At 49.3% G+C, this 11,442-nt stretch overlaps 1 protein-coding gene and 1 pseudogene across 1 annotated transcript; both read right to left on the bottom strand.

The window, feature by feature from the left end:
- Positions 1-3,385: 3,385 nt before the first annotated feature.
- On the bottom strand, positions 3,386-3,524 carry LOC123038451 (uncharacterized; annotated as a pseudogene).
- A 4,795-nt stretch (positions 3,525-8,319) lies between these two features.
- LOC123187252 (serine carboxypeptidase-like 50) lies at positions 8,320-10,224 on the bottom strand. Its single transcript, XM_044599060.1, has one exon. The coding sequence runs from the start codon at positions 10,080-10,082 to the stop codon at positions 8,703-8,705; it is 1,380 nt and encodes a 459-aa protein (XP_044454995.1). The 5' UTR covers positions 10,083-10,224; the 3' UTR covers positions 8,320-8,702.
- Between the last annotated feature and the right edge of the window lie 1,218 nt (positions 10,225-11,442).

Here is an 11,442-nt window from a genome sequence, read left to right as displayed (position 1 = left end):
CATCACATATATATCATTCATCATTCATCACAACTTTGGCCATATCATATCACAAAGCACTTGCTGCAAAAACAAGTTAGACGTCCTCTAATTGTTGTTTGCAAGTTTTACGTGGCTGAAACAGGGTTCTAGCAAGAACGTTTTCTTACCTACGTGAAAGCCACAACGTGATTTGTCAACTTCTATTTACCCTTCATAAGGACCCTTTTCATCGAATCTGCTCCAACTAAAGTGGGAGAGACAGACACCCGCCAGCCACCTTATGCAACTTGTGCATGTTAGTCGGTGGAACCGGTCTCACGTAAGCGTACGTGTAAGGTTGGTCCGGGCCGCTTCATCCCACAATACCGTTGAAGCAAGATAAGACTAGTAGCGGCAAGAAAGTTGACAACATCAACGCCCACAACAAATTGTGTTCTACTCGTGCAAGAGAACTACGCATAGACCTAGCTCATGATGCCACTGTTGGGGAACGTTGCAGAAAACAAAAATTTTCCTACGGTTTCACCAAGATCCATCTAGGAGTTCATCTAGCTACGATTGATTGGATTGCATCTACATATCTTTGTAGATCACACGCGGAAGCGTTCAAAGAACGGGGATGAGGAAGGCGTACTCGACGTGATCCAAATCACCGGAGATCCTAGCGCCGAACGGACGGCACCTCCGCGTTCAACACACGTATGGTCAGCGTAACGTCTCCTTCTTCTTGATCCAGCAAGGGGGAAGGAGAGGTTGAGGAAGATGTCTCCAACAGCAGCACGACGGCGTGGTGGTGGTGGAGCTGCAGTACTCCGGCAGGGCTTCGCCAAGCACTATGGAGGAGGAGGATGTGTTGGAGAGGGAGAGGGAGGCACCAAAGGCAAGGGTGAGAGGTCCTCCCTTCCCCCCACTATATATAGGGAGTCCAAGGGGGGGCGCCGGCCCTAGGAGATCCAATCTCCTAGGGGGGTGCGGCCAAGGGAGGAATCCCTCCCCCCCCAAGGCACCTAGGGGGTGCCTTCCCCCTTTGGGACTCTTCCCTTCTTGAACCCTAGGCGCATGGGCCTCTTGGGGCTGGTGCCCTTGGCCCATGTAGTCCAAGGCTCACCCCCTACAGCCCATGTGGCTCCCCGGGGCAGGTGGCCCCACCCGGTGGACCCCCGGGACCCTTCCGGTGGTCCCGGTACAATACCGGTGACCCCGAAACTTGTCCCGATGCCCGAAATAGCACTTCCTATATATAATTCTTTACCTCCGGACCATTCCGGAACTCCTCGTGACATCCGGGATCTCATCCGGGACTCCGAACAACATTCGGGTTACTGCATATACATATCCCTACAACCCTAGCGTCACCAAACCTTAAGTGTGTAGACCCTACGGGTTCGGGAGACATGTAGACATGACCGAGATCGCTCTCCGGTCAATAACCAACAGCGCGATCTGGATACCCATGATGGCTCCCACATGCTCCTCGATGATCTCATCGGATGAACCACGATGTCGAGGATTCAAGCAACCCCGTATACAATTCCCTTCGTCAATCGGTATGTTACTTGCCCGAGATTCGATCGTCGGTATCCCAATACCTCGTTCAATCTCGTTACCGGCAAGTCAATTTACTCGTACCGTAATGCATGATCCCGTGACCAGACACTTGGTCACTTTGAGCTCATTATGATGATGCATTACCGAGTGGGCCCAGTGATACCTCTCCGTCATACGGAGTGACAAATCCCAGTCTTGATTCGTGTCAATCCAACAGACACTTTCGGAGATACCCATAGTATACCTTTATAGTCACCCAGTTACGTTGTGACGTTTGGTACACCCAAAGCACTCCTACGGTATCCGGGAGTTACACGATCTCATGGTCTAAGGAAAAGATACTTGACATTGGAAAACTCTAGCAAACGAACTATACGATCTTGTGCTATGTTTAGGATTGGGTCTTGTCCATCACATCATTCTCCTAATGATGTGATCTCGTTATCAATGACATCCAATGCCCATAGTCAGGAAACCATGAGTATCTATTGATCAACGAGCTAGTCAACTAGAGGCTTACTAGGGACATGTTGGTGTCTATTATTCACACATGTATTACGATTTCCGGATAACACAGTTATAGCATGAATAAAGACAATTATCATGAACAAGGAAATATAATAATAATCCTTTTATTATTGGTTCTAGGGCATATTTCCAACATTTGTATTCCCCTCCCCAATCAGATTGGATAGCTAGAATTTTGCAGTTGAACTTTCTTTCTACAAGTGCTTGAAAGTTGTGAAAAACTTGAAACACATCAGATCTCTTTTTGAGGAGATAAATCCATGTGTACTTACTAAAATCATCGATAAAGCTTACATAATAAGTGTGGCGCCCAACTGAGGTAGGCGCAGGACCCCAAACATCAGAGAAAATGAGTTCAAGAGGCTTGGTAGAAACACTTGTAGATATAGGATAAGCTAACTGGTGACTTTTAGCACGTTGGCATGAGTCACAAATAGTTTCACAATTACGCTCACCAACAAACGGGAGCTTATTCTTTCTAAGCAATTTCTCAATCAAAGGAAATGATGCATGTCCTAATCTATCATGACATCATGTTGAAGACACTTTGGTGACACCATAGGCTTGTTTATTTAATCTCCTAAGCTCCGGAATCAACGGGTAGAGCCCTCGAACGCATCTACCTCGATAGAGGATTTTCCTCGTGACCTGATCCTTGGTCAAAAATAAAAACGGATGAAACTCAAGGAATACATGATTATCGAGAGCAATGCGATGAACGGAAAGGAGATTCTTTGATGCAGTAGGGACATGCAAGATTTTCCTGAGACGAATATTTTTGTGGGGAGTTTTTATTACTGAATGACCAATATGACTAATGCTCATACCTTCTCCATTGGCGGTATGAACTTTGTCTTGCCCGCGATACTTCTCGCGCATGGTCACCTTCTCCAACTCCCCTGTGATGTGATCTGTCGCGCCGCTGTCCACGTACCAGTTCGTGTCGACGCCGTAGGAGCCGTCGGCTGCCCACGCAACCTTCTCATCTTGGGAAGATTCTTCATCTTCCTCGTAGCGGTACCAGCAGTCCTGCGCGGTGTGGCCTGGCTTGCCACAGATTTGGCAGCGCGGGACGTTAGGAGCAGCTCGTGGACGGCCTCCGCGGCGACCCTTGTTGCTGTTGTTGTAGGGCCGACCGCCGCCGTTGCCGTTGCGTGGAGGAGGGTTGCCATCGCCGCCTGATGGCTTGCCCTTGGTGCGCTGCGGCCCACGGTAGCGAGAAGAGCTGCCGCCGCCGCGTCCGTCGCCACTGCGGCCGCGAGAGGCCCGTTAGCAGAGGATTTGAAGCCTCCACCGGATCCTGCCGTGCTGTAAAGGGCGAGATGCTGATCGAAGTTACTCATATGGGCATAGAGATCGTCGATGCTGATGGGCTCGGTGCGGGCATCGTTGGCGGAGACAAGAGGTTGGTACTCCATGTCGAGGCCGGAGGTGATGTAGGAGATGAGCTCATCATCATCGATGGGCTTGCCAGCAGCTGCAAGCTCATCCGCCAGAGACCTCATGTGGGCGAAGTAGGCGGCCACCGACTGCGTCCCCTTCTGCACCGTGGAGAGCGCGACTCTGATGTTGTTGACGCGCGCCCTGGACTGCGACGAGAACATGTGGGCAAGTGCTGCCCAGAGCTCGTGCGGCGTGGCTATAGATGTGACCTGCACGAGGACCTCCTTGGTGAGATTATTGAGCAAGTATCCAAGTACCTGCTGCCCTTCTTTGAACCAGATCCGATGGAGAGGGTTGGGTGTTTGCTCCTCCTTCCCGTCCTTGTCCTTCGTGACGATGAACTTGGCGGGCTCCGGCATCGTCCCGTCGACGTAGCCGAAGTAACCAGCACCTCTCAGCTGCGGCGTCACCTGGGCATGCCACAGCACGTAGTTGGTGCGGGTATGCTTCTCGGCGACCTGCCCCATGGAGGCGGTCTGAACGGAGCTTGAGGAGGACGACATGGCTGGTGGTAGGTTTTGCTAGATGTAGTGGATAAAGGAGGCTCTGATTACCATGTAAACAATCGGAGAACGTCGTACCTCGTTGGAGGCTACGGTTGCGTGTTATATAGGCAGGGGCATCTCCCTGATAAGCATACAAAGTTGTTGGGATTACATCTTGAGGAACAAGGAATATCTAAAGAGATAGAGAGATAAGAAGTTACAACAAGATGAACTCTATCTATCTAGCCGGGCCAGGTTCTGGCCGGTGCGCCCTATGGGCCTACTGCAATATGTTTAACAATATTGTGTTCTTTTTTTCGACAAGATAGAAATTACTTCCTCCGTCTCATAATATAAGAACGTTTTTGACACTACACTGGTGTAAAAAATGCTCTTATATTATGGGACAGAGGGTGTAACAGACTTGTACTATAGTATCACCTCATATGGGTTTGAATTGATGCTCCCACTCTCTTGTTTAGCAAATGAACACGAAAGGAGAAGCGACCCGAGGACACAGTCCCACTCTAGTATAAGAGATGGCTATTAGAGGCAAGCCAAAAAACTTATTGGCCCATAAGCCAGCACACAGTGGTCAGTGTTAGGATAACGACTAGTGCGTTTTTATTTAACCATACACGTCGACGCATGTCTATGTGAAAATTAAAAATCAATACCTTGGCTATTTTCTTCCAAATAATATTAACCAAGAATAGTCATCATGCTAGATCATGTATGAAGATATATTGTACTTGTATTTCACCCTAGTCATGTCGCTTCCTCTCCTCAGGTTATAGACGCCACTGTGGGGAAGGCATCAAGCTAGTCCCCTGTTTGCTCCCCGTCACTTGCGAGCAGAGGGGCTTTTACTAAACCGACATGTCCTTCACAGCCAGATCCTGCTAGGCTCGTGAAACTTAACAGGATTTTGCAGTTTTGCCTGCACATTTTACGGAGTCTCCAGGCCCTGCATAAGCGATTGACCTGACCAAGGTCGCTTCGACGCACGCACGCACGCAGCCACTCGCTCTACTTGTCCCCTGCTTTGTCGAAACAGATCTACCAATGTAATACAGGCAGAGCCATGATACAACAGATGCACGTAATAGTGTCAGTTACTTTAGGGCTTGTTCGGTTAATCCCTCCCACAAGAAGATTGGAGAGGTTTGGAGGGGATTAAGGAAGATTTTGACTTGTAGTGGATTTTATCCCGCACAATCCCCTCCAACCCCCTTCAAATCCCAAGGAACCAAACAAGACCTTACTAAGTTCCCATCTCAATCCTAAATTCCTAATTAATAAGAACACACAGTGAAAATGCAAACCGAACCACACACATGATGAACTAATGTAACAGCTATATAGATGACTAAAGCATAGCAGTCTACTCCTTTAGTTGAGCACTGGTACTACTAGATGAACTTGTCCTCATAGGGCTCATCAGATGCATGAATTTGGAGGTCTAAACTGAGACATTTGACGTCATGTTAGCAGTTACTGATAAAGCAGAACCTACCTAACTTCTTGCATGAACTTTTGCAAACTGAAATCATTGTGTTTCAATATGACCTAACAACTACTCCCTTCGTTCCAAATTACTTGACCCATATTTATCTAGACACGAATGTATCTAGACACTAAACAAGTATAGATACATCTGTACTTAGACAAATTCAAGTCAACTAATTTGGAACGGAGGGAGTATTAACTTTGGTTCAAGCACTGAACATCAAGATACATACCAGTACAAAACAGATGGTGACTCACCCCTTTATCAATTTAGTGTACCACATAGAAAATACCACAAATATGTCAGGTGTGAGCTTTTTTTTATGCTTTTCTCCAACTGTCTTGGCTATTCCTTATCTGGCCTGGCTGCTGGTGCTGGGTGATGGTAGACCAGGTACACGAAGCCATTAAAACTCCCATTTGCATCTTGGGTCCCTTGGGTGATCCTAGGAGAAGTTGGTTGCATCTCATCCAAGAGCATACAAAGTGGGTCAGCTCGTGCTCGAGCATGCTTTCGCAATGATGTGGCTGGACAACCGTGTTCATCTCCCTGGACCAGCCTAGCACACTATTTCACAACTGAAGCTGTGTTCTGTTATACTCGATTATCTCGCACCCTATGGTGTATGAAGGAATATTCTTTTAGGAAAGTATATGAAGGAATATATTCCACCTTCCTTATTAATTTCTCAACAACAGTGGCTTAAAGGCAAGTTTTTTTTAAACATAGAACCGTAGAACAATCATGGACAATTGGTGCCAGACGGGTTGAATAAGGAGAAGAGCTTAGTATTTATACTACTAGTGCACCTATAAAGGGGATAGTCATATAATTTTGCTGAACCCAAATAACATTGTTATGTACCATATAGCTTGGACTATCATGTAACTGCTATGCTCAACCAATCAGCGGATATGAACCTGGAGCTTGCTGAAGTTACAAACTGATATGTTATACAATTTGCACCTGATCCATGTTGAAGAAGCTCTGTCTCCCAATTGGCTCCATACCCGGGAGGAAGAAGTACGGCCGCCCTTCGACCAACAGATCCGATGGCATGGAAGAAGCGGCCGGCAGCTAAGCGTCGTGGCTGGCGCCGTAGCCATTCACCAGCAGCCATCGGGATGAGCACAAATCCGATCTGGACTTCCATCTTTCCCCTGCTTCAACTCCACCACCATGGCGACCATAGAAGTAAGAGAGGGAGCGGAGCACCTCCAGAACAGGGGACTAGGCGAGCTTATTGGTGGAGTACCTCCGATGCACCTCTAGAACATGCATCTGAACATCTGATCTCATCTGAAGCACCTACATTGCCTTCCTTGCACGGTGTTGAGTAGTGAGGGCAGCCGCTCAAGGCCAACCCTCGTGCCTGCACTAAGCTGGGTAATTAATCGCCCGCTGGACACGACGCCGCTGCTGATCCAAGAATAGAGGAATCATCGGCGGCAGGTTGTTTCACGAGCCCTGCCCCTTGAACATGAGTTTTGCGACAAGACCCTCGGTCTGCTGCATGGGACGGCCCGTGACACAGCGACCTCCAAGGCTATTGCACTGGCTGTTGAGTCCAGGAAGGCTACCATGAGGCCTATAATATAAATATGCATGGCGAAACATAACCCCAACCCTTCTATATTTTGGTATACTCCAATATCTCATCCTCTCTCTATTTATATCCTCTTCTTAGTACTCAACGTGAATGAGATTTAGAGTGGGTTAAACATAGAGAAACACTTGGGATTTATACCACTAGGATAACTCATAGCTATATAGAGTAGTCATACGACTCAGGTGAACCTAACTAGCTTTGTCATGCAAAAAGACATTCATATATAGCTATGCATATAACAGTCATGCAACTTCTATGTTCAACAGATTTGCACAAAAGCACATTGCATGCATGAGAGAAATAATGAAAGAAGCAACCTGATGATACTTTGTTGAAGATAAAAATTATACTAGGCTCTTACTACAGGAACAACACATCATGTGCTTCAACTTTTGCTCCCGTTCTCTCAGTGTTCAACAAACGAACATGGACTGAGCAATAGCGACTCAAGAGCACTCCTCTGAGTGGAGAAAATTTCTCCCTTAACCGGCCAACATGTGGTTTATGTGTCCGTTGGTGGAAATCTTTGGGAAAAAGCCAATGAAAGTCTTTTTGGTGGTCCATAGTGCCCTTTCCTATACGGATTATGACAAAAACACCCGGTTTATGACCACTTTTTCACGGTGATTATGAAAAGAACATTTAATCCTGGCCCTCATCTACTCCATGCATCTTTCTCCCACTACTTCTAGTGTGTATTTTGCCTTTTCCATACTTCATTGACATTCAACAACTACGGTTCAACACATTCACATTCGTACCGCCATAGGACTTGTACACAGATATGTAAGTGCGCATAGAAAGGTTAATGTTCTTTAACATGACAAGATCAGATGAAGTAGCTACGCTGTGGTGTACTCCCGGACAGAGTAGTAATCACTAGTAGAGTAAGGCGTTTTGGCTCCCAGGAGAAGGGAGTAGTTATCTTCATCGGCAGTCGACTGAGACTTAAACTATATCCGTGAGGTCTTAACATTCCTGTAAAATTTTCTTTTAATTTTTTCTTTCTTTTTGTTTATATGTTGTGTCACTAGATTGAGACTTGGTTAAGTCTCGGTCGACGGAGATTTAGGGACTGTTCGGAGTCCCTCCGCTCCACGCTGCTCCTTCCGGAGTTGGTGAAGTTTTAGTTCAAAACTATGGAGTGAGTGAATCGGTACTCCCCAGATTCCTAAAATCCAGGGAGCTGGTGGACTCCCGAACAGCCCCTTAGTCACACCCTATCTTCATTCCAACTGCTTTTTATTCCCTTCTAGATATGTTTCTTAAGATCGACTCTGTTTCTTTAATTATACAGGGCAAAGCCCATGCCTCTGCTACACATTGAACTTGAAGAGGTCGACTCTGTTCCTATGAAAATTTTCTTTTGGAACCACAGTACTACTCCCTCCTTTCCCGCTGATTTAGTACAACTTTATGCTAAATCAAGGACAAGTAATATGAAACGGAGGGAGTACTTGTTAGTAGCTCTGTTATCAGGGGTGCGAGAAGCCCAATGGCGATTAATTTGATCACTCTGCTGGATACACCACGAAAATCATTACTGGTTATCGAATGACAGTTCGAGAGCAAGTGATCGGTTCGTCACCCTGCTGCCTCAAGTCGCCGCGAACTGGGCGCCGGCCGGCGTCAACCCGGGCGAAACGCCGTTGCCAAACACCCCTGTCTCCGTGACCCAACTCTCGATCATCTCCTGCGCCGCGCGCCCGTTGTCGGCCGGCACCATGTGCCCAGCGCCGTACACCACGACGTGCGTCAGTGCCCCGGACCGCTGCACGTACCCGGCGAGCTCCGTCTCCTCGCCGACGCCGCCGGTCCGCCACACTGCATGCTCGGCCTCCTCGAACGCGTGCAGCCCGCCCCACCGGAGCTCCTTCATCCACGCCTCCTGCGACGCCACGCCGATCCAGGGGTCGCGGATGCCCTGGTACAGCAGCACGCGCGTCCGCCGCCGGAGCAGCGCCTCCACCTCCGGCTTGACGCTCTTCATCATGTCCTCGTGCATCGCCTCCCTCACCACGCGGCTGCACTGCTCCCACGCCACGTCCCGGCGCGCGCCCAGCGCCGCCTTCACCTCCGCCCGGTTCACGAACCGCGCCACGCCCGCCGTCGCGTAGGGCCGCTGCCTGCCCAAGTCGTAGAGCGTGGCAAGCCCGGTGGCGTTCAGCAGCCACGAGCGCACGCGGCCCCGCGCGTCCGACGCCTCCCGCCACCGCGCTGCCCGCGCCAGCGCCACCGCCGACGCCTGCAGCGCCTCCAGCTCCCGCCGCTGCCGCGCGTTGATGAGCCCCGTGAAGTAGGCCGAGTCGGCGTGCGTGGGCAGCTGCGCCACGGGGTGCGTCAGCCCGTTGCCGATGGCGGCGCCGCGGAGGTTGACCCGCCGCCCCGCCGGCAGGCCCTGGTTCGCGGCGAGGATCAGCGCCCCGGCGGCCGGGACGTACTTCCCGGCGTAGCTCTCGCCGGAGAGGAAGAAGGGGCGCGCGCGGAAGGAGGGCGGGCTGGCGTCGAAGAAGGACTGGAGCGCGGCGAGGACGTGCGCGGCGACGGCGGCCTGGTCCCGCGGGATGGCGGCGGGGGACGGCGCGGCGCTGAAGCCGGTGCCGAGCGGGCTGTCGAGGAAGAGGAGCCCGAAGCGGCGGTTCCAGGCGAAGGGGTTGCGGGAGAGCGAGGCGGCGTCCGGGGCGACGAGGTAGGGGCCGAGCTCGAAGAAGTTGCCGACGAGGCCCGAGCAGCCGGGCCCGCCCTGCAGCCAGAGCAGCAGCGGCGTGTCGGCCGGCGCGGTGAGCGGCTGGCTGGCCTCGTAGAAGGCGTAGAACATGGACGCGTTGCCGGACGGGTCCAGCGGCAGGTAGCCGGAGCTGGTCGGCAGGGCCTCCTTCGGGAACTCCACCACTGTTCCCGCGGAGGCCGCCGCGAGCGAGACGGAGACGGTGGCCGCGAGAAGGACGCCGGCGAGGAGCGAAAGCGGCGGAGCCATCGCCGGATCAGATCCGAAGAGGATGATGTGCGCGCGTGCTGGTGCTCACTGCAAGTGCAGCAGCCTCGTTGACTCCGGAGAGGTGACAAGTCTCGTCGATTATTGACAACGACTCTGTTATCACCTCTGTTCCTAGAAACATTAGGCCTCCTTTGGTTTAGAGAAATTTCATAGGAATTCTAGAGGATAGGATTTTTATAGGATCTTTTCCTTTAGCCCTTTGGTTCATAGGAATGGATTCCTATTCCTACATAGGATTGGTTCCTATCCTCCACATTTCATAGGAAAATAAAAAAGAGCCTAGACTCAATGGAAAAATTCCTTTGGTGTCAACCAAATGACATCTTATTTCCTATTCCTACTCATAGGATTTGAGATACATGTCATCTCATTTCCTACAAGATTCCTATTCCTGTGATAATCCTATCCTATGAACCAAAAGAGGCCTTAGACATTTTAAATGTTCTATTAATGTAAAGAGTAAAACAAATAAATAAACTTAGTAAAAGTATTTATATGCATCTGATTTTTTTAAAAAGAACGCCTTACCATTTGGAATGAAGTACTAACTAATCTTTTTATATCGGCAACTTAAAGTGTGGATCCCAACCTCTACCGGTGCGAGGGCTCCGTTTTTTGATGCGTTTTTGAGTTTTATTAGAATTTGCGTTCTGCGCAGGAAGGCGAGACGTCGATGTCTCCCTGAAGATGGAATAAGGTTCTTCTCGCCTAGTCCCCGTTCCGGTGGTGCATCTAGCATCGTCAGTGGGTATGTGGAGGTGTGTTTCCGATGGATCTATCTTTGATGGATTTGCTCGAATCTGTTCGTCGTTCGTCTATGTTCGTGTGTCTTTACGTTAGATCCTTCCGATCTACGCTACTCTTCATCGGCGGCGGTAGTTGTTCTGATGCGCTGGTCTTATGAGGCCTTACCACGACGACTTTCTAAATGTCTACTATAACAAGTTTTTTTTGTCCGGCTCCGATGAGAAAAATATTTCTAAGGATTTCTTTGAAATACTTTTCATAGGATTTCTAGCATCCAATCAAACCACTATGAAAGAGTCCTTCGTGTTTTCCTACGATGCAATCAAACAATCCAAAAACATGTAGAATTGAGATGAGTATGACATTTCAGTTCTATTTTTCTATTCATGCATTTTCTAGAATCCTACGAATCAAAGAGACACTTAGTGTTTCCTGACTGTGTATTTTCGAAATACATCCTAGAGCTCATGCACATGTTAGGACATCTCAATGTGGATCACAACTTTTTTTCTAGATGTTTGGACGGGACGTTCTGACACTTTTAGCCATATAACGCAAGTCACCAAATGTATGTGGACTGGTTCAAATGTCC

Source organism: Triticum aestivum, chromosome 2A (assembly GCF_018294505.1).
Source record: "Triticum aestivum cultivar Chinese Spring chromosome 2A, IWGSC CS RefSeq v2.1, whole genome shotgun sequence".
Taxonomy (NCBI): Eukaryota; Viridiplantae; Streptophyta; class Magnoliopsida; order Poales; family Poaceae; genus Triticum; species Triticum aestivum.
This window is presented reverse-complemented; position numbering and strand designations above follow the sequence as displayed.